The sequence below is a fragment of the Brachyhypopomus gauderio genome, chromosome 2 (assembly GCF_052324685.1).
Source record: "Brachyhypopomus gauderio isolate BG-103 chromosome 2, BGAUD_0.2, whole genome shotgun sequence".
In the NCBI taxonomy this organism is placed as follows: domain Eukaryota; kingdom Metazoa; phylum Chordata; class Actinopteri; order Gymnotiformes; family Hypopomidae; genus Brachyhypopomus; species Brachyhypopomus gauderio.
In genome coordinates this window covers 18648837-18672853 of record NC_135212.1, presented here as the reverse complement: position 1 = coordinate 18672853, position 24017 = coordinate 18648837, and the positions used below count along the sequence as shown (strand labels likewise).

The 24017-nt window shown below is 40.3% G+C and overlaps 1 protein-coding gene and 1 long non-coding RNA gene across 3 annotated transcripts; one reads left to right on the top strand and one right to left on the bottom strand.

The window, feature by feature from the left end:
- The first annotated feature begins 3 nt into the window (after positions 1-3).
- Positions 4-7254, top strand: LOC143490935 (uncharacterized). Of its 2 annotated transcripts, XM_076989524.1 has the most exons (11): positions 4-928; positions 1030-1059; positions 1168-1464; positions 3657-3968; positions 4195-4293; positions 4439-4463; positions 4552-4601; positions 4929-4968; positions 5096-5145; positions 5294-5322; positions 6108-7254. In XM_076989524.1, the coding sequence occupies exons 1-11, from the start codon at positions 904-906 to the stop codon at positions 6123-6125; spliced, it is 975 nt and encodes a 324-aa protein (XP_076845639.1). In that variant the 5' UTR covers positions 4-903; the 3' UTR covers positions 6126-7254. The 2 variants fall into 2 exon arrangements, with proteins under 2 accessions (XP_076845639.1, XP_076845628.1); XM_076989513.1 differs by having other exon boundaries at positions 5294-7254.
- A 5942-nt stretch (positions 7255-13196) lies between these two features.
- Positions 13197-15784, bottom strand: LOC143508800 (uncharacterized). Its single transcript, XR_013129479.1, has 3 exons — positions 15736-15784; positions 15452-15532; positions 13197-15195 (listed from the first exon to the last, which is right to left on the bottom strand). It is a non-coding gene; the product is annotated as an uncharacterized LOC143508800 (long non-coding RNA).
- Between the last annotated feature and the right edge of the window lie 8233 nt (positions 15785-24017).

Here is a 24017-nt window from a genome sequence, read left to right as displayed (position 1 = left end):
AGTACCATCCATTTATTCTTTTCACAGTTTCATAATGTACTGTGCTATTATTAGTTGTGTGCCGTGAAAATGACATGGCACTTACAGGACGTGGTTTTTGATCGTCGGTTACAGATCTAACAGTAAAACGGTCGTCTAGCATTTAAACGCATGTTCCCATGTGCATGGTTTGATGCGCACCTTGTTGTAAAAGTAACCACGGACAAGAAGAACAGCATTAGCCTGTCTTGTGGTACACCATGCTGGATCAGAATAAACTCAAGTGCTCGCTTTTACTAGTTGAATAATTAGCAGAGCATAAAAAAGTCTTACCTTTTGGTTTCAGACCTAAGACTGAGAAATTATATTTGAGTATTGAACCGTTTATGAGGTAAAATAATTGTTTAGATCATTTCATTTTATCACTTGAATGGCAACTGAGTGATTACCAGAGGACAAGCAAATCTTGTACTTACAAATTTAATAAGCATACAACACCAATCCATTAGACAAATTAGGTCACTCCTGAAAGAGTGTTTGATGCACTGTGTAGTTCCAAACAAGCAAACTAACACAATAAGAAAATAACAGAGGTATGAAGTAGGCCTATGTGTATATACAACTCAGTAAATGTAAAAATGAACAAATAAAATACAACTACTGTTATGATGAATTTGATGGTATGTAAATGTGGTAATATACAATAAAATTATAAAATGTTTTTAAAGGGACAGTTGGAAAAATATACACATTTAGGAAGATTCTAAACATGTAAAATTGTCACTCATAATGTGACATTTTTACACTGCATGCCTGCGGATGGTAACGGGATGACGAGTTAGCTTTGTGCTAACAGCCTTGTGAGTTCTTTCAGACTTCAGGACAAAGACGAAGACAGCAGACGTCTTTAGTTCAACCTCGAAGATGCTTTGCTTCATGCTTATCTTATGTAAGTGACACTTACATGTCTACATGACGTAAAAATACATGAATGATTGAGCTTGATTAGGAATTCAGAGTGATTGTATGATGTCTGGTTTCATTTAACAGCAATTTGGGTCTGGATAACTCAGGGTCAAGGTAGGGATGAATGAATGGGGTATTAAGGTGCATTTGTATTACAATAAAAGTAAGAAATCACATTACCTGTCTGGAGTCACTGTGGCATTATTATGTTTCCCATCACAGGTGAAAACATGCATCCAGCAAAGATTTATGCTAATAACAACTTCAAAGAAGGAGGCAGGCTGACAATCAAATGTAGCCTTTTTGGTTTAAAGGAACAATCAGGAAAAGCATATTTCTACCTGTGCAAGGACGGCCAAGTCATGCTCATCCAAGAGTCAACCTGTCTAGACGTTATGTTTCATATCGACAGCATCACAAAGAATTACTCAGGCCATTACAGTTGTGTCTACTCAGAACAGAAGTACAATGCCAAAGACGTGAAGGGTCATTCTGCTAATGTTCTTATTACTGTGGACGGTAAGCAGTGTAGCACTTCTTTAAACTAATTGCTCATTTATTTGTTTTTAATTCGCTTTACCAGATCACATAAATTAGGCTAAGCGAGCATTCTAAAATGCAATATAAGATGGCGGATTATACTCTACCAAAGATATTTGGGAAAGTGTTTTAATGACATTCAGGTACCGTTCTTTATAGCATGGTGATTATATTATACAGTATCCACAATGCATTAGAAGTGCAATAATATTGATTCATAAGATGTTTATCATCTATGCTATATTTCACATGTTCAGAACATTATGAATGACTTATCCACTGTTTCAAGTGTTTCTCCAAAGTCCATTTGTAAATTTCTTTGGGCAGTCTGAATGCTGAATATGTCTGAATGCTGAATACCTAATATATTTGTAACTACTGTTTGAAGCTTTTTGCTGTCACCACCATTATAGTAGTATACTTTGTGACAAAAACATCTCGCAGGCCTTTATTTGCTAGTAATATTCTGCGATCATCGTACTATTAATGTTAAAACATATTCTGATTAATCAATATATTGGCATTATTTTATTAGAATCCATTTAAATGTTTTGTTGTTGAAAAGTATATAGGACATATATACAGACTTTGGTGTACAGCTGATCACTTCACAAGGTCTGTAATGACCTTTATATATATATATATATATATATATATATATATATATATATATATATATATATATATATATATATATATATATATATATATATTAGGGGTGGGACGCGATCAAAAAAATTAATCGAATTAATCGGAAGCTTTGTAATTAATTAATCGAAATTAATCGCATTTTAATCGCATTTCAGTATTTAACATGAGAAATATTAATTTAAGTTTGAATGATGAATGAATCAATGAACATAATCATAAACTTCAACATCTTGTTTATTTTTCCACCAGTCTACTACATAGACCAATAGATGAGTGCAAAAAACAGTTCAGAACACTGGAAATTCTGACCAAAAATGTTGTTTAATTTTGGAAGTTTTGCTCAGGATATTGGAAGAATTGAAGTTAATCAGAAGATGTTTTTTAATACCATTTTAGATGGTATATTTTTCTTTAATTTTCCAGGCCTCTGCCACAGGGATCTCCATAGTGCCTATAAGTGGTCTTCTGCATGCTCAAAGCAAATGGTGATCGACAGAATCTTTCTGTGGGTTTTTATTCTGGTGTGCATCCTGGGTACAGCTGGGCTCTTCCTGCAGCCCCTCCTTCTGGGGGAGGACATGTGACGCTCACACACACGCAGATACTGTGACTGCTCCACCCACTTTGAACAGCCAGACACACAATGTCTGCACAAATTTTAAGGCAGCAAAAGGAGAATGCTACATGCTCAGAAGTCCATGTCCTTTCTTAAGAAGACTCCAGTGCAACCCACAGTCTTTCAGATGGTGTGTATTATTCAGATTTCCTCCAAATTTCCTAAAGAAACAAAAGTTATAAACTCACCCCAGGACATTTCCTCACTTAAAAAAAACCCGCGACGCCCGGGACAGGATGTGAAATACGGACATGTCCCGGAAAATACGGACGTTTGTTCACCATATCGTACTAGGAATACAATTAGCAGCTAAGTGGCTAAGTGATCATTACTGACCTGCGCGTTAGCCCCAACATGTTTTGCGTTGGTGTGGTAACGAAGGGTGGAAGTGCTCCCGTGATAAGCGAACTCCTTCCTACATAAAATTTAAATTTCCCATCCACCAGCGTAGCCTCTTCAGTCATCTGCATCATGCTCATCTTATTGTGCGTCCATATACTCTGTATGTCTGGAACTCGTGCACGGGGAAACATTCCACGGTGCAAAAGTGTCTCATGCGTTAAAATGCGTTAATATTTTTAGTGCGTTAATTTTCCTGTAATTAATTAATCGAAATTAACGCGTTAAAGTCCCACCACTAATATATATATATATATAAAATGAGCTTGCAGCACTGTTATAGGATATTTCCACCCAGTGAAAATAAAACACAACATAGCAAGGAGCTGACAGCAGGTGGTAAGGAACCATACAGCAAATCTATAGACATTTGCTATAAACATAAGTATTGGTATTGTCTATAATCGTGCAAAATTGTTTGAGTATGATAAAATGTTATTAAATGTATTATAAGTGCTTAAGGAGACATTAAAAGTGTTGCATGAATGTTTTCACACATGCACAGATTCTTCCGTTCCTGCAAACATATCCTGGCCTAAGGCGAGCATGATGGAGGGAGGTGATGTTGAACTCAGGTGTACATCTTCACTTGTCCTGGACAGCTGGCAGGACATGAGGAATATTTATGCCTATCTATGCAAGAATGGAACTGTTATTCAGGTGAACATTTGGGATACAGAGAAGAAGGAGGCCATTTTTACCCTAAAAAAAGTCAAGATGCATGATGCTGGAACATATATCTGTTTCCTGTCATCTGATATATGGCCTATTCCTGACATGATGCAGGGGAATAATGAAGCTCACCTCCATGTTATTGGTAAGAGCTGGGTCAACACAAAAATGCACAGAGTACGGTACACAGAAATGTGGGCTTTCTGATTTTCGTGAGAGTGTATCATGAGAATCAAACCGAAATACTTTAATCAAACTGACTGTTAGATAATAGCTATCAACAAAGTAAAAGCTAAGATGTTACTTCTTATAGTTTAACAGTAGTGTGGTGTTGCATGAGGTATTAAGGGTATCACTGCTTCAATTGACAGAAGGCTCAAGTGACACAATAAGAATTGTGTTGGTGACCTCTGCTTTGCTGCCGTGTCTCATTTTGTTTCTGGGAATTTGGGCCGTGATTAAAGGTCAAGGTAAGTAAACGTAGACACACACACACACATGATGTAGTGCTAGTATAGTTTTTAATAGTAGCTTTGGGTGTTGGTCATACATTTTACATCTTTAACAATTATTAAAATGTTTGTTTCATTTTATTTTATTGTTTTTCTTCAACAGTCTGCTACAGATGCACAATTGAAAGGTTAGATTTTGTTTGTTTTTGTGTGGTTTGTGATAACCCTTTTTTATTTTTGTGTTTTAAATGGTGCTGACTTGTTTCTCTAAACCAGATCATTGCAACCTGGGAGTGAATCAAGAGGATTTGATATTCAGCATGAAGGTGATGATTGCTTATCTTTGTAGTTACTTATGTTTCGATATATTGCACCTTGAAATGAATAAAAATTAGAGGTGTCAATTCCAGGTTCCGCGATTAAAAGTCCTCACCAGGATTTGGCTCAGGCTTCCTGGATTGTGTTGATTCCACTAATTTTACCTGGATTGCTAATTAGGAAATCTAGCAAGCTTGAGCAAAATCCTGGTGATGACTTAATCGCGGAACCTGGAATTGACACCACTAATAAAAATCTTTTTTTTAAAGTGCAACTGTGTTACTCTAATAGACTTGAGTAATGACTTCAATCTTTTTTTCTAATGATCTTTTTAGAAGAACTTTCCCCTACAGATGAAGTGCAAAATGTGCCAAGGTAAGCTATATTGTAGTGAATCCCCTTGACACAGTTAACCAGCTTTCCAAAGTTAATTAAATTGTAAAAAATACAATTGTCAAATTACAATGTTACATTCTTATTTAATCCAAATTATTATCTGAAGTCTGAACAGTTGCTTAGAGTGGGAAGATTCCTCTGACAGTTATGACGAAAGTAAGTCTGCACTTTTTTCAGAATAACTTTCAATTTAAAAGGCTTTTCTCACAAAATATGTGGCATTGAATTTTGCCTTGAACTCATGTGCAGAGCTACAACTCCCAGTGGCTTTACACATGATATTTTATTGATTTTTTTCTCACAGCTTGTAACTTACAAGATGTTGTTTATCAGGTAAGAAATTATCATTTTATACATCAGGTCAGAAATTATATGAGATAAAAATCATAATATTTTGAGAATAAAATTGTAGCTTTTTAAGTAAGATCTAAATTTTTGAGAAAAGAAAAGGAACCAAAATTTCAACAATAAGATAGCAAACTGCACACGTTCAAATGAAGGACGTTGAGGATTCCACAAAACCCCCAACTCCTGGTACCTTTGCTCCAGACTCTTTAATGTTACAATACTGCACTTATTCAGAATCAAATCTTACTGAAGTACAAATCTCAATCCCTTTCAAAAAGGACTTGTAGTTTCACAGGAGACAGAGTGATAATCTGCGTCTGTCACGTTGAGGACCCCGGCCCCTCCCTTTTGGGCGTGTGTCTACATCGTCTACGTCCTCTAGTCTGCGTCTGTGGATCTCCGTGGGTGCTGTTATGTCTTGCGATAATCTGTCTCACCTGTGGCTCGTCTCGTAATCATGTGGGGCTTATGTGGTTTGTCGTTCGCGCAGTGTCCTGTGCTCGTCGTTGTCTGAGTCTACACGTTGCCGTGTCCGTTAAATGTTACTCGTGCGCTATTGCACAATATCTGTGTACTAAATAAAAGAAGTGACCGTGTGTAAACCAGCGGATCTGTGTCTCGTCCGTCTGCCGCCTCCCACGTCACAATTATGATATACAAAAATAGTAAAACCGTGTTAATATTTAAGTGCACCGTACCTTAATTTTTAAAATATTGCTTATATATTTAAGTAAATTTGCTTGTTTTAACAATGTACCCTTCCTTCACAGGTATGCGAAGATCCATAAAAATGTCTACTACAATAGATATACCGGTATATGCAACGGTTCATAAGAACCTCAAATCATGAGACATATTTATGTTGTCATATTTCATGCCAAAAAAGCCCAATACTTTTTAAATATTACAGCAATGGGTAATTATACCAACAAAAAAAGAAGACTTAAATAGCATGCATTTATAATAGCATGTATAATAAATATAAACATTATACATAAACACACACACACACGGTAGCAAAGTCTTCAAATAGACATCATGACCACTGTTATATAACAAATGCAATGCAGTTCTTAAATATAGCTGTGTCAAAAATAAGACATACCATTCAGCCAGTTCAGGAAACAAAAGACTTTTTGTCTGGGTGATGGCACAAAGTAACTAAAACACAACACGGTATTTATTCCTCTGCAATTATGCTGCCATTGAAATCCTAGTATCTAAGTGTGAAACAGGGCAACTCATTTAGAGGTGATGCTACTAGTTTGGAAAATATAGAAGGAATGTTCAAATTACTTTAGAATTGATCATCAATTGTTTACTTGATTTACAGCTACTATATCACCTTGTGTATTATTTTGATAGAATTGTCAACAAGACACACTCCATACCCTGAATTCTGCATTGTAGCAAATTGACTGGATGCTCACACTGGACAACTTATACCTTATCAGCATTGAATGTTTATTCAGCAAAGCAGTAGGACAGGTGCTCAGGTGCTAAGAGTGTTCATCAATGATGTGTGGGTGGTGCTCCGTGGACAAAAGAGTCAGCAATGAAAACAGTGGTAACAGGCAACACACCCAGAGTGAAAAGGTAGAGTAAAAGGTCCTTTATTGAAAAATGGACCTGCCGTATCAATGCCTACCGGTTTCGGTGACCAATTCACCTTCAACAGGGCAGTAAAGTCATGGCAAGTAACACAATTCACACAGCTTTTAAAGCACAAACAAGATGATGATGTCATCTGTGATGTCCAATCCGAGGGCACCTTCCTCCCGGGACTGAATGTTTATTATCTTCAAAAACCAAAGTAAATATTTGACCTATTTTTTGTGTACTAGTCTATGTAGATTCCATTTTGCACAGTTTACATGACAAAATTAGATTACAATTAATTCTGATAACTGGGTAAAAAAAAAATTTGCATTCATTGACTGACCATTTATTTTGGAATTTTGTTGTTTTTTCTGCTGATTTGTGTTTCAGTGTCTATTGTCATTTAATATTTACATTTATATGTATTCATTTGGCATACACTTTTATCCAAGACAAAAAATAAAAAGGTATAACATAATTTTGTTCAAGATTTTGGAAATTTTTTTTTTTCGTAAACTCGCAATAAGAGAATCGGTATATCATTTTACATTGCTGCAATGAACTTTAAAATATGACATTGTGAAAATTACTAGACCAATAATGTTTGAAAACCATAACAGTCTTATTTCTGCTAGCAGTTCTTTATGAGTGTCACAGTGCACCAGGCACAAAGTTATGACCGACTTTAAATTTTTTCGCGCGGTGCGCAGAGGAGCAGTGGCAGCACAGTGGAATGTTGTGGAGTATTGTGTACAATAAGCTGAGGCAGCGCAGCCTCCACCGCAGCTATCTCGGCAATCGCTCTTTCTCACGCTGTATGCGTGCACAAGAGCATTGTTAGTTTTTTTTATATACTGTATTTATGATCAAAGTGTATCTAAATCTAGGGTCACGCTTAACGACGAAAACTTGGTGGTCTTTTCAGTCTCTAACCCCATCGTTAAGCGGGGACTCGCTGTAATAATAAAAATAGCAATATCACATACAGTTAAAAAAATTATACAAGATATGACACTAATAAAGGAAGTACATGTTTCATAAAGTGAAAATGATACAATAACATCATTAAATGTAAAATACAGCTCTGAGATAACCATTGCCAGGAATTCATATGGCCTAATATACAGTATATATGACATTTTTTCAAATACATTTTTTTCTTTTAAATAATCAGGTTGTAAGGTGTTAGGAATAACACCTGATCTTCCCTTAACCAGCCTCACCTGTCACTCATCACCACGCTCCCTCTCAGTCATACTTATACACCCTCCTACCACTTCCTAGTCGCGAAGTATTGCCAACACATGTCGCATACTGAGCGTTTCTATTGCCTGTTTGATCTCCCGTGTTCTGACCCTAGCTTGCTCCCCAGACCTCGTCTCCTGCCTAGCCCTTCTGTACCTTCTGGACTATGCTTTTCTGTTATGACCCTGGACCGACCCAACTACCCCAAGAAGACACTATTGATACAGACCTTGATATTAGTTGTCTATCGGTCGTATTTTGTGCATGTGATTTGTTTGAATAAAAGCGATATACCTCCACAGTTGGATGCCTCTCCGTCTGATCAATTCGTTACATAACTGATGAGGGAGCGAGAGGGGTGGTGTTTGTTATGAAGTATTTTTTCTCCATGCAAAATGTAAAACACAAACACTGTCACGACCTGAGCAGAACAGCAGTAAGAACAGCAGAAAGAGCTTCTCAAACATCACTGCAGGACAGGCATCTGCAGGACCAGCAGGTCTTAAATGGTGAGGTATGAGAGGGGAAATCAGTGAATAACAGGTGCTAGGGGTTAACTAAGAGAAGTGTGTGTGTCTGTGTGTGTGTGTGTGTGTGTGTGGCAGTGGGAGTGTCCCTTAGTGGCTGGACCAAGACACCGTGACAGTTGGTAACAGTGTGATGAAACATGTTATGATATATATATATATACAGTGCATCTGGAGTCTCCCTGATCCCAGAGCACTGAACCCCCCCATAACGAGGGCCGGAGACGTCCTGGAGTGCTCAGTTGACATCTCCCGATGTTAAACTCCACCAAGACCAGAACTGGGGCTGGTGTCCCCATAGAAACCCCTCTGACCTCCCTCCTTCCTTGTTGCCTACTGTAGAGGGAGGAATCACACCGGGGTCATTGGCATGACCAAGGGTGCTGGGAAGAGCTTGTACTGTGACAGTATGGGGTCTTATAGACAGGTGTGCGCCTTTCTAAATTAAGTCCAATCCACTGGATTTTCCACATATGGACTCCAGTCAAGATGAAAAAAACAACTGAAGGAGTTTCCTGCTACTGCTGAAATGTAAGGAGAGGTCACAAGTGTTACACTAGGTTAATACCTGCAGGCTTTTTCCTGGTGGTGTGGTGTTGTAAAAATTGTGCTAGGTGCTGCACCCAAAAAAAGGATTTCTTGTGCACACAGATGTACAGCACAGCCAGGACAGTGGGGGGTGGGGGAATGGACCGGGGGATGGGCTTGATGCTGTAAAGCAGTGTGTTGACCAGACAGGGCATCAGGCTGAGGAGCCACAATTCTAAACAGGTATTCAGTGGCATATTAACATCAGGCATGCTATGACATTTATACAAACATACCCAGTACCCCATTAAAGTCAAAGTATGCTTCATTCTATATGAAAGATCTAAAACACTGGGGGGGGTGGGGGGTATTATAGGCATAGTTATGTATTGGAAAGTAATTTCACACACATGCACAACACATTATGGCAATTCAGACATACACTGATATTAGAATTAGACAAATACAAGGATTGTGTAGCAGTGTAGGCTACATAGTCATTCAACTTTTCCCAACATCTGTGTGTGTGTATGTGTGTTGGGGGATGGGATGCATTTGCATACACTACCTACTGTGTGGTGGGGGGTGAGGGTGATACCCAGACCCTCCAGAAAGTCGCGATGTTGCGATTTGCAACTGCAACGCAACTTCAAGCAAACCCCGCGAATTCAGGGCGGTGTTGCAACTTCAGCCAATCACCGCAACTTTCCCGCAAATTTGACCAATCACTGATGTCGTCTTGATGTGACGTCGACAAACTCCCGCCTTACTTCCGTATATACGTTCAAGAGGAGCAGACTGAAAGCAGCATGAGCGACGAAAATAACGGCAAAAAGATCGGGAAAAGCAGTATCCCGGTACACTACATGAAAGCGGGGATAAACTGTCCAGATCCGACCCGCGAATTGATTATATATGGCCCGCTGGATGATATTTAATTACTATTAGAACCGGCCCGCAGGCCACAGCCGCCCAATGGTGTTTTGCACGCACAAACACTACATTCTCCACAATGCAACGGTAGCCCGCGAAGTCACTGCAGCTCACGCAAGCGGCGAGGGTCTGAGATAAAGTTTATAAGTTTAAACTTTAAACTGAGATAAAGTTTAAAGTCAGAGATAAAGTTTATTTATCTCTGATCCATATCTACGAGTTACTAGTTCTCTCTGGCGCCAACCACTGGCGATCGATCTCGATATAATACTTAATTTGTGTCCATTTTACAGGCCGCCCGGTAACAACTTACGTTCGCTACCCCCCCCCCCCCCCCCCCTCAACAATTAATGTTCGCCACCCCCTCCAGGTTCAAATCTCACTTCAAGCGATCTTGAAAAGTTGGCAACCCTGAATAAATAGGTAAATAGATCATTAAAATGGACTACTAAATAGAGGAAACCATACAACATTTACTCCCTATTGTAATGTACTCACAAAAAAGCAAAAACACACCGCAAATTCCATCGTAATTTTTTTGAAAAACACCCGCAACATCAAACATTTTAGCCCGCAACAATCACAAAAAAGGCCCGCGCAATCCTGGTGGGACTGGATACCCAGTCTTACCTGCAGTTAAAGTCTGTGTTTTTGTCAAAGCTTCTTTTTGGCATCTGATGACAAATTTGCAGCCTTTCTTGCAAATTATGCAGATGGCAGGAAGAACGGGGCCAGAGCTTGAGATGGACAGGCTTGATCTGGACCGAAGTTTCCAGGTCGGAGTAGTCCCAATCAGAGTTGCCAGGTTCGTGGTTTTCACGCCAAATTGGGCTTGTTTGAAAATCCAGCCGTGGGTAAAAATTCTGGGTTTGCGGGGTGCGGTTTTTTTGGGCTAATTTTGAGTTGGTCTACCGCGGGAGTCACAAGTCAATACTAAGAATCGATCGCGATATAATATCAATAGTTGAAACAGGGATAGCCTGGCTAGTTTGGGGGTACTGTTGGTCATCTCCCCTCTCTGTTTCTCGCACGAGATGCCATTTAGTTCTTTCAATCTCTCGCTTGTCAATAAACCTCCGGTAGCATGTGGGATGAAAAGCCGCATCATCGGGAATTTCTACAAAATCCAATTCAAGACAGTGTTTGAAACTTTCTGCTACGTCTCTGCACTCGCCCCTCAACTCTAGCCACTGCCAAAGACTATTTCGATAAGTATTCCACCTTGTGCTGGTGAAATTCTGTATTTCCTCATGCTTAACAGACGATATATGCATGTAACAAACCTTAAGTTTCGAAGATTTCTTTTTTTTTTTTACACTTTCGGACAAGATTTCCTCTTCTTCGGTACTGCTGGACGAATGCGCTGCTACTACGATGGCTGCTTCTGTTTACTAGCTCAGCTGACATACCAGCTATCCGATTCATCCATTCTGATGACATGTCAACTGTGGCACCTCTCGCGAGCCAAAGTCAGGGTTCCCACACCTCGGTTAACATCAAATTCAAGGACCTTTCAATGACTTTCCAGGACCAACTTCCTCAAATTCAAGGACTGCACCTGGCACCATTTACCTACTGTTACCCCTGAATATGTTGTCAAAAAACAATGTTAATTCAATGCAAATTCAAAAGACGGAATGCCATTTCAAGCCATGCATCCTGAAATGTTCTGTGCACAGTGATGGCTTTATTGATAACGCAACCCTGGTGCGCGCAGGCCCCACCCCCCCAGTGTCACTTAAGGGGCCAGACTCCTTGAGTGGCCAAGTGTCCGTTAGTGAATTCACCGTGAGCAGTAGTAGTCGCTACAGTATCTCCTGACATTACGTTTGTGTAGCTGCGCAGTATTATTTGTACATTTATTTGTAAACGTAATACAAGTGAACTGTTCAGTCAGACAGCTACTTGTGAAACGAAATACCATTACAATTTCAAGCAATTTAAAGTAGGCTACATTAGTCAAAATTCCAGCACTTTTCAAACGTGGAACACAGTGCAACATTAAAATTCGTCAGGTAAATGTTCCTTCCCCTGTTTTTGAGGGGTGTTTCTTTACACTACCACATATCGTTACGGGAGGACACTGCAAAAAATGACTAGTAAAACGTGCTCGCGCTCTCACAGGGTGCAGGTCAGACGCAAAAGTAGAACTGAGCCAAGAAGAAAGCAAATATATATATTTTTACTAGGGAAAATAAAAACAGTAACACAGTTAGGTGGATAAGTAACTTTAATCTGATTACTGCACTGGAAAAAGTAGCGCGTTATATTACTCGTTACCGAAAAAAGTGGTCAGATTAGTTACTTACATTACTAAGTAACGCGTTACTGACATCACTGTCTGTGCATGACGTTAAGCACTGATTAAACGAAAACTTAATTCACACACAACATGTCTGGCAATTAAGCAGTGTACCTGTGAGAAGGTGACATTCACGTAAAGCGGCTACACATACGTTAACTACATACAGGAAACACTAGCTTTCGGTGCTGAAAAAACAAACAAATTTCTCTACAGGAGAATGACCAAACTTTTGCAAAGTAAGTCAGCATAGGCCCTGTAGAATCAATATCATTTTAAATGAACTTGTGCTGACACGTTGACAGTAGACAAATAATAATAACAATAATACACATATGCATATACACATACAGTACATACATAAAACAGAGGAGCAAAGCCATATGAGATTAGATTAGAGAAATTTGGTGTGAGATGATTCTTGCATTTTCCAAGTTTTTTAATCTACTTAATGATTCTTAATTAATTCGATCATAAAGAGAAAAGAAGGCTTTTAACCATTCCACTTACTGTAGTGCAGTGGTTCCCAAACTTTTTCTGCCGTGCCCCCCTTTAGTAGATGAGAATATTTTTGCGCCCCCCCTACACCCCCCCCCCCCCCCCCCCCCCCCCCCCCCCCCCCCCCCCCATATTGACTAGGGATGTGTTGAAAACTTACAAAAACAATAGGTTCACAACTTTGGTCAAACATGAAAAAAATTAACTGCAAGAAACATTTTAAATGGTTCAAGAATTCTAAATGTAATTTAAAATAAATAAGGAGATGAAATAAGAGAAACAGCAATACATATGCGGCTAGTTTGCAAGCGCAGACATCACGCAGAGCACAAAGCATGTAACGGCCAGAAATATGTGTACTGTCTCTTTAAGGGAGCGAGTTGAGCGTGCGTATGGAATATTGTTTTTTTAGCTTTCCGCCGTAGACCGAGTCAGACCACTGCTCTTTAATTTATTTCTGTAAGTAACGCATTAAATGAGCTTTGGACAACTCACCAGTTCATGTATGAACAGTGAAGTATTGCTGGAGCCCAGGTTTATTTTGGTCAACCAGCAAATAAACGGACTAAGTGGAATACCACCAGCGCGAGTATTAGGGTTGAACTAACTCCGAAAAGCAAGCAATACAAGCATATAATTAGAGTGAATAGATCTGTTTTTATGGATCGGTCACATTGTCCCCGATACCCGATCTAGAATTTTTTCAGATATTAATATCGGAATCGGTGCATCCCTAATATTGACACATGTGCACGTTTTACTTTCAAGCTCCGCGCCCCCCCTGCAATAGCTCCGCGCCCCACCTAGGGGGCGCGCCCCCCACTTTGGGAACCACTGCTGTAGTGAATGTGATATTTTGCTAAAAGTACGACTACATTTATGGCATCAGAGAAATCCGAACTTAAGTTTTCCGCATAAAGTAAAATAGTATCAAAAGAAAGAATGTTAAGTTTGAGATTAATTGAGTTTCTAGTGTCCATGCAAAAACTTTGTGAATATTGACATGAAAAAACTAATGCTCCTGGAATTCATCTGACTTACAAAAGGCACATGAATCCACATCAAGTTTAAATCTTCTTTCAAGAAACATGGCTACAGGATATATCTTATTTATTATTTTGAAATGAGTCTCTTTTACTTTAGAAGATATGGGCCATTTGACAAGCCATTGTGGTTTTATAATTTGTATTAGGATGTTTCTTTAAAGAATCTCATTCATTCAACTCTGAATATAAAATTACATTTTTGATTAATTGAATTAATGCTAAAGGAATCACTTTGCAGACTTTCTTAAAATCTTTATAATAACTATCATATCAGATCATATTTTTCAACAAAGGATGAGAAATTTAAAACATTATGACAATCTTTTTCATAGCAATCTTTTGTAAATATTGACTTCCTACCAACTTTGCCCTATTATTCCTTGAGTGCGGTCTTCATCCATATGAAATTTCAAACCCCTCAAAATATTCAAGGACCTTCAAGGACGGCTGTCTTTTATGCCTGTTTTCAAAAACTTTCCAGGGCCTTGAACTTATTTTTTCAAATTCACAAACTTTAAAGGATTTCAAGGACCCGTGGGAAGCCTGCAAAGTGTTATTACGCCTGCCGAATATGTACATACACCTTGCCAGGCACTAGTCCTTCCATTAAACGCTGCGAACAAAAAAGTACAGTATTTTGAGCTGCGAAACTTTTTTTTAAACCTCAACATAACTCATTCTTTTTATGAGCTGAAGCGTGTTTGGTACGGAGAGCGCGGAGCGGAATTTCTTTTCTGAAGGACTTTTCGATGTTCACCTTATGGTCTATAGGGCTGTTTCAGTACTGTGGTGGGGCCTAAATCCAGATTGAAGCTTTTTCTATGATCTTGGATATAAATTATATGTTCGAAATGGGTCTATAATTAGATAGTACAATTGAATCAAGATTTGGTTTCTTGATCAGAGGTTTATTGACCGATATCAATGTACATGGTCAAATCCATTCACATTTTTCTAGTAAAAAAGTGAGGTTTGTAGACTCAGGTATTCTCAGGTAGACCTGTGTACACATGTGTGTACACAACTGATGATGATATGAGGTTAATGACAGAAATGTATGGTAAATGTGTAGCAGACATTAACCGGACGATGGGCTCCGGGCAGGCGAAGAAGTCACACAACACACTGGGATACGGTACTCTGCATTGTTTATTCGATTCAGTGTCCACGATGCTTCTCTCTGAGTGAGACATGGGGCAGAATCAGCACGCGCACGCGCACACACAGGCTCTGCTTCTCCCTCACTCTCTTTCCCGCCAGTTCAGCATTCACAATGCTACTGGCGTTTTTCTTTTTTAATACATATACAGCCGAAAGGAGAAAAGGCCAAATATATAACTTACTAATATAAACCAGCAGTGCTAATACACAGTCACAATACAAACATATTGTAAAAAGTTCCAAATTTTTCAATTTTTCTCAACAGGAAAACATACCTGAGTGAGACATGGGGCAGAATCAGCACGCGCGCGCACACACACACACAGGCTCTGCTTCTCCCTCGCTCTCTCTCCCGCCTGCACGAGGCATAAAACAATGGATGACTCGACTCCAATGTTAAAAGCATCGTCTAACTCGGTTTAACTTAAGAGTTTAGAAAGAGAGGCAACTAGCGATATAACTTCTCACAGCGTAGTTTATCTCTTAAACTTACTCAAAAGATACGTTTCTACACCTTTAAATTTTGAAATTTACGGGAGAGCGCAAAACACCTGCTTACCAGTTCAGCATTCACAATGCTACTGGCGATTTTGCCGCGAAAGCACCGGATAGTTCAGACGTGTGTCGCACTAATTGCCGCCCCACATAAAACAAACAAGGGGGGAACCCCCAAAAGGAACCATATACAAAAACCTTTTTTTCTTTTAAAGTTTTAACTTAACATTGAGATTGTAAAACAAAGCTTGGTGAAGTTCATAAAAAAAATAGACATTCAGATACTCAAAAATATTCCTACGGCTACAAATGCACACATAGCAGTTTTACCATAATTTTCATTATATTAAGTGACTAATGCAACTGGCTTTCCAACAATGGCATATACATTTCTCTAGACTACAATGTTCAGTTGGAGCAGGTGACATAGCCAATTGCCAAACCCCTCCCTTCGGGCATATGTATGTTTAATCTGCACCCGTTTATGTCCATATATGTATTTCCTTTGGACATTGTTCTATGTGCATATGTTTATCCGTCTCTGTCATTAGTCTCATTAAAGTTTGCAGTTGGTTGTGCTTGTTGCTCGTCTTTGTTTGAGTCAATCCTTGTTGTCTTGTGTTTGCACAAAAAAGCAATGCCTCAATTTTGGCATTCTCAAAAACCAGTCGTTACAGTTGTAGAACATTACACCAGTTTGCTGATACTGACTGAAGTTATATATGAAATATAATCAATAATATTTAGTGATTTTAGCTGAGGGTGTTCATGAGATTCCAGTTGGACATGGATCAGGATATCTGCAATGTGATAAATACCATTAACTTGTAAAAATGTCATGACACAAAAGCAAATTTAAACTGTTAGTGCAATGAATGCATCATTCTCATCTGGGGTTGTGACCAAAATACACATGAAGAGAAATGTATGCTCTGTCAGTTTCTGAGCTGACTGACTGAAATAGAAATACAGCCAACAGAGAGCAGTACAAAACATGCTTATGTGAAATTAATTGTCCAGTTGTCCAGAAAGGTGTAAAACGGTCTGAAAGGATGAAAGGGTTAGTGTTTATTTGCATGTTAAAACTGTATATCGTCATAAATATACATATAACTAATCACCAATTCAAAACTGGCAAAGGCAAATAATCATTAATATAATGAAGTAGCAAGCATTATTTTGTGGTTTCCAAGCAGTTTCTGACATCTTGTGAGACAACAATAGTAAGTCTCTCCTTACAAGCTTTAGACTTGCATATTTCATCACGTGACATCAGACACTCTGAAGCATCATCAGGACAGGTGGGACAGGTATAGAAGTGGCTGAGTGGGGACCCAGCTTCACCAGAACTGGGCTCAGTAACTGGGAACGAGAGTCTGGAATCACTGGTGGGTCCTGGCATTGCACAGGTTTAAACATTATTTTCATACAGTATTGTATATGCAGTTTAAGATTTTTTTACTTGTTTTCACATGCAACTGAAAACCATAAAAAACATGCATGAAACATATAAATGAAAACCAAGACTTGTGAGTCTTTTTATGAGGCTTATTTTGGTTGAGTATAGGTTCTTGACATTGCTAGTAATCTATGGCTTGTTGTTCGAAAAAGCAATATACAATTTTTTGTGGGAAAAGTAGCCTCCACAAAGAAGTTTAAGTAGTCTGTTACACAGTTTGTCTGCCCTAAATGTTCTCCCCTTTTGACTCCAGCAACACACTCCAGTCCGTTGTCTCAAAGCAGTCCTTGAAAGCTTCTTCTGCCCCAGTAGACCACACTCTGAATGAGTGTGTTGTGGGAGGTTGCCTCAGTACTAGTGGTTTGTACTGGCGCTGTAGGAGAACCAGATTATGGTCTGATTTCCCCACTGCAGGTTGTGAGATTCCCCTGTAAGCAAGAACGTAGGAGCGGGTTTGACATTGGGGGGGGGGGGGGGGGGGGGGGGCGTTTGCTATGAAATTAAAGCCCACCCTATCCTCTAAAATATTACTATAAACTGATTCCACTGTAGGTAAGGTAGTTAATCACTGTATGTATGGTGACGTAGAACATTTGTGGAATTACGGTAAATTGCAAATAAATAAACAAAATGCAACATTTTCTGTACTTATGTTTATTTTTTAGATAAATCCAAATTAAAGGACACTTTATAAACTAAACAATATACTCAATAATACATGATACTGTTGTCCACAAACTTTAAATAAATTATGCATGCAATATATGGATTATATTCACATATAGCCAAAAAAAAGTTTGTATCCTTTCTGTAGGAGCTGAGCTTTAAGCATTTAGACCCATGGTCTATGATAGAGAACCAAAATATTTTTTTTTCTTATCATTCACAGCTACAAATTCCTTGCAGATTGTCTTTTTATCCAACAAATCAAGCTTATTCTGATGGACATGACAGATAGTGACATGGTTATGTCTGTTTTGAGTCATTGTAGAGTGGAGCCACCAAATAATCCATGTACCTCTGAAGGCAAAGCATGAATGATATCTGCAGCTTCTGCACTGATACTGTACACTCTTTGTACCAGTACTCTCCTAATAGGGTGATGCATAATATTAAAAATAATATAACAGGTTTGAGTATTATTATTATTATTATGTCTAAACTCTGTTGTATACTTACACTATCTCCACTCTTTTTTAAAAAACTCAGGAGCGTTGTGTCCTGTGGTTTAATTTTTTTCCTTTGGTGGCATGCTGAAATGAAATTACAAAAAATGTATGTTAAGGTTTCCTGACTAGACAAGACTAACATTAATGTTAGTGTGACGCTCGTAGGAAGGAGGCACGACGAGCGTCGCAAGGTGCAACATAGAACGTTTATTGGACGTAACAGACGTGTAAGCTCTGAGCGTAGAGCGAGCACAACACACACACTCACACTGGCACGGAACTTTAGACAAAGACGAGCACAAGACATTGCGCGAACGCACATTATATAGGTGATTAACACATACCCTCGTGATCTCGAGACAAGGCACAGGTGCGACTACGAACACGCTCACAAACGACCCACACCCACGGAACTACAAATATGGACATAACGACACGCAGACAACGTAGCGGCACGCCCACAGGGAAGGGTCCGGAGCTGTGACCGTGACAGAACCCTCCACCAGGGGCTCGCTACTCTCGGAGCGTCCCACGCAGCTGGAAAGCCCCGAACCAACACCAACGGGCAGGTCCGGAGCCGCCGGGTTCACGAGCCTCCGAGAGCCGTCTCCCCCGATGGTGGGAACCGCCGCAAACAGCTCTAGAACACCCTCCCTGGGAAGACGGGAAAATACATTAAACATGGGCACGTGGACGAACATACATACAGGAACATGAAACACAAGGGGCACAAGAGGGAAAAGGAAATTAGGGATAAACAACGGGACTGACAAACACACAGGCACGGGCAACCAGGAGATCGCGCTCCCTGTTTGCAAGAGCGCGGCCAGCGGCGCAAATCCTCCCAGGGCTGCAAGCGGAACCAGAGGCGGGATCCCTCCGTTCTGCGGGACCGGTCCTCCCGTGCGCGCGCAGCGCTGCTTGGCGCTCCAGGCAACCGCGCGCCCGCTGGCTTTGCTTTGGGTGCTTCAGGCTTCTTCCTGGGTGCTGGCGGGGGTTTTGCCTGACGCCGTTCACTGGCCGGGGTACGAGGTTCCTCTGGGGGCAATCCGAAACACACCCTCGGCCTCGGGTCTCTTGCGCTCGCCGGGGTAGCACCTCCTCGCCCCCTGACGTTTCCATCCCCTCTTCTTCCTCCTCCGAGGCTCCTGGGCTCCGCGACATCGCCTCTTCCATGGAGACGTAAGGCGAGTAGTCCACCCGGCTCGCCTCAGAGCCCGAACGCACCTCGCCCTCCGGTCTCTCCCCCTTCTCTGTACGCACGGTCATTTCTGACCACACAGAGGGGGAAGAGCTAGCCACCTTTTGGCGCACACACGGACGGCGGAAGGCTGGCGTCTGGTTCTCCCTCGCTGTCATCTCTGGTGGACTCCGAGGGTCATCTCCTCCGTAATACACGGTGGGCACCGAGTAAACGGAGGGAGGGGGACTGACATCTTCACCCTCGCCCTCTCCATAGTGCGTGCCTGATTCGGCGCTTACAGAGGGAAGAGGGCTGGCCTCCTCGGTCACGAGGGGAGCGGAGTGCTTGAACGGAGCAGAGCTGGCACCTCTCTCCGTCTCCTCCTCGTAGTCTTCGGAAGGTAGAGGACTCTCCTCCTCCTCGGACTCCCCGCTCCCAAACTCGACCTCGGGGGGGCGAATGCCCACGCAGCTGTGCTCACAAAAAACGGCACAGTCTCCTCCTCCTACCATCTACTCCTCTCGGGCATGTGCAGGGTGAGATGAATGGCGACGCTTGCTTTTCTTCTTTCCCTTCTTTGCCCGAGAAGCATATCCCGGCATCTTGTAGGCTCATCTTTCTGTGACGCTTGTAGGAAGGAGGCACGACGAGCATAGCAAGGTGCAACATAAAACGTTTATTGGACGTAACAGATGTGTAAGCTCCGAGCGTAGAGTGAGCACAACACACACACTCACACTGGCACGGAACTTAAGACAAAGACGAGCACAAGACATTGCGCGAACGCACATTATATAGGTGATTAACACATACCCTCGTGATCTCGAGACAAGGCACAAGTGCGACTACGAACACGCTCACAAACGACACACAACGTAAGGCTGTGTCCCAAACAGCACACTCTGGAACATTACATACTGCACTACTGAAAGCACTTCAAATGACGGTGTCCTTTTATTTATTTGTTTGTTTATTTGTTATATTTTATTTTTTAGACATTCAGTGTCTGCAGTTTGGGACGTGGCCCGAGAGTAATGTAACTTTACATTTCAGAGAGCTTTCTGACAAGCATTAATATAAACGTTAGCTAACCCAAACCCTCCTAGTCTGTTACCATAACAGCACATTACAATAAAGCTGTTTTATTGTCATATATATGGTGGACGAGCGAGGCGAGAGCTCAGGTCAGTGAAGCTATGAGTGCGGGATATTTCTGAACAGGCATCTCAACACAAGCCTTAAGAAAATGAAAGACCCAGAGACCACCTGACAAGTTGCTAATGTAACCCCTCCGTCTTGGTCCCTCAATAAAGTGACTGCACCACAGGGTTGGTTCTGAGCTTTTTTACTGGAGTCACTGGTTTCATAAAACGGACAGAAAACAGCAGCTTATCAGTATGCTTCTCCGCTCCTAACAGCATTCTCTTCAGCTCCCGAAACTAGACTGACTTCCACAATACAAATACAACATAATTCGTTCGGATTATAGACTCAGTATTCTCAGTGCAAAAATAGCTCAGGATTTTTCAGCAAAGCATTAACAAATAAAGGTTTACAACAATTAAAAATATTAAACGAAAATAAGGAAATACAATAGGCGTACCTGGTTTCATAAAACGGACAGAAAACAGCAGCTTATCAGTATGTTTCTCCGCTCCTAACAGCTATAAAGCACGAATGAATAAAATTAGCTTCTACATTAAACCCACATGAAAAGCTGTGCTATTTTAGTTTACTGTAGCTAAGAATGTATTCAATCCACAGGGTAAAAGAATGCCAAATTAGCTAGCTGTAGCTAGAAGGCGAATACCTTGTGACCGCATGGTTGAGTGCTAAACTAGTTGAACCTCGAAATTAAACAGCTCACAGTACTTGACGTTTTTATGGAAAACCCAAACCTGTGCTTATTTATGAAGTAAAAGTACATACAGTGTCACTTCAGTGCAGGGTTATTACTCAAAAGTACCTCAGAACACTTAAACATCCTGGAGAGTAATACTGAACCTACCATTCTCTTCAGCTCCCGAAACTAGACTGAACTGGAAAATGGAGGCTAGCTGTTTTCTAGCAGAATTATACTGTCGCTGACCAGTAGATGGTGTTGTACGCCCACAAACATGTAGCTGTATTTTCTTTTCAAACTTATTTTGGCGAATTCAAAAAATAAAAATTTCAGAATTTATAAACAGAGCTTTTTTCCTCTGCTACACTAACAACAAACACAGCGCGTGAATTGCGAACACTGCCAAACCGTGCTTTTACAATAAAAGTTTTTAAACAGTTTCCGCTTTTTCTTTGGTTAAATTTTTGGGTGGGACAAATCTACCCGTTTAGGATATTGGGTGGGACACGTTCCCCCATCCCCCCGGTTCCTACGCCAATGCCTGTAAGCATCCCTGATGTTTGCATACAAGAGGTCAATGGTTCTATTTTTCCTGGTGGGATATGTAGGAAAGACCAAACCAAATCAAATCAAATATATTTGTATAGCGCTTTTCACAACACAAGTTGTCACAAAGCGCTTTACAGGATTTACAAGGTTAACAATACTATGGGTCCAAAACCCTAAAGAGCAAGCCAAAGGCGACAGTGGCAAGGAAAAACTCCCTAGATGGTGGGGAATAGGAAGAAACCTTGGGAGGACCAAGACTCAAGAGGGAACCCATCCTCCATTGGGCGGCCCGTTAACACACAAATAACACAAAAACAAATTATACAGACTAATACACAAGTTACAAATAAATCACACAATCAGGCTAAGTATAAGGTAACTAGAATGAAAGTTCTGGGTGTTGATATTGTCAATGTAAATGTCTTATGATGAACGCCAGGTTTTCATTCCGTGTCAGAGCGATGATACTGGAATTGTAGGCTCCAACTACAGTGTTACTCCCCAAGTGAACCTCGGAGAAGAAAGATATGTGATGTGGTAAATATGTAACAGATTATTCAAAGGCCAAACTAAACAGATAAGTCTTTAGTTGAGTTTTAAACATTGAGACTGTGTCTGAGTCCCGAATAAAGGCAGGAAGATTATTCCACAGTTGTGGAGCTTTAAAAGAAAAGGCTCTTCCACCTGCTGTGATCTTCACGGGACTAATGTGATCAAATTTTTTAGTTTTCGTTAAAACTCGCGCTGCTGCATTCTGAACAAGCTGGAGTTTGTTTATCGATTTACCAGAACATCCAGCTAGAAGACTATTGCAATAATCTAGGCGAGAGGATATGAATGCATGGATTAGCTTTTCCGCATCACTAGTATTTAATATATTTCTAATTTTAGCAATGTTGCGTAAGTGAAAGCTACCCTAGTTATATTATTAATGTGTGAATCGAACGAGAGATCTGGGTCTATAGTGACACCTAAGTTCTTTACCTCTGCGCTGGGGGTTATAGTAAAGGAATGTAGATTCAATGCTACATTACGTATCTTGTCTCTCGCTGCCCTAGACCCAACTATTAGCTCTGTTTTATCTGGATTTAGTGCTAGAAAGTTACACGCCATCGAATGTTTTATCTCTTCTACACACTTCTCGATTTTACTGTTTACACCTAAATCATCGGGTTTAGCCGATAAATATAGTTGGGTGTCGTCTGCGTAGGAGTGGAAACCGATGTCGTGCTTATGTATAATCTCGCCTAAAGGTAACATGTAAAGTGTAAATAGAAGTGGTCCTAGGACTGTCCCTTGTGGGACACCATATTTAACCTGAACAGATTTAGATGTTTTATTATTAACACTTACATGGTTGGTCAGATATGATCTAAACCAGGAGAGTGCAACTCCTTTAATACCTACCATGTTTTCTAGTCGATCCAGCAAAATGTTGTGGTCTACAGTATCAAAAGCTGCGCTAAGATCTAAGATAAGATAAGGAACGAGATGAGCCCATTCAATTCAATTCCATTCTTTATTTACCTCAGACACAAGGTACATGGTCCATATCAAGAAAGAAAACAAAACAAAACAAGATAAAGTAAGAAAATAAAAATAATAAACAAGACAGGTACACACCCCTCAGACATATAGACACTCTCTCCATTATCTGACGATATCAGTAAATCATTCACTACCCTGAGTAAAGCTATTTCAGTGCTGTGGTTCGGTCTAAATCCTGATTGGAACTTTTCATGGATACTATTTGATTGGAGATAATGGTTTAACTGATTGTAAACTTCTTTTTCTAGAATTTTAGAGATAAATGGGAGATTAGAAATTGGTGTATAGTTGGCTAGAATCTGCGGATCTAGATTCTGTTTTTTAATGAAGGGTCTAATTACGGCGCATTTTAATTGTTTGGGCACATATCCTAGGTTAAGGGAACTGTTAATCATATTAAGTAAGGGCCCTGTAATAGTTGGGAGTAGGTCTTTGAATAGACGGGTTGGAACTGGGTCGAATATACATGATGTAGGCTTAGATGAATGAATTAGTGTTGTGAGCTCTTTTTGCAATATAGGATCGAAGCCATTTAGCTCAGTAATATTTTCGGATGCGTAGTTACTAATACCTATACTACTGGGGTTGGATAGGA

Coding starts and splice junctions, on each gene's coding strand:
- LOC143490935 (XM_076989513.1), top strand. CDS start 904: ATGCTTTGCTTCATGCTTATCTTAT. Junction 4,294..4,438: donor GGCCGTGATTAAAGGTCAAG/GTAAGTAAACGT, acceptor TTTCTTCAACAG/TCTGCTACAGATGCACAATT. Junction 4,969..5,095: donor GAAGTGCAAAATGTGCCAAG/GTAAGCTATATT, acceptor TATTATCTGAAG/TCTGAACAGTTGCTTAGAGT.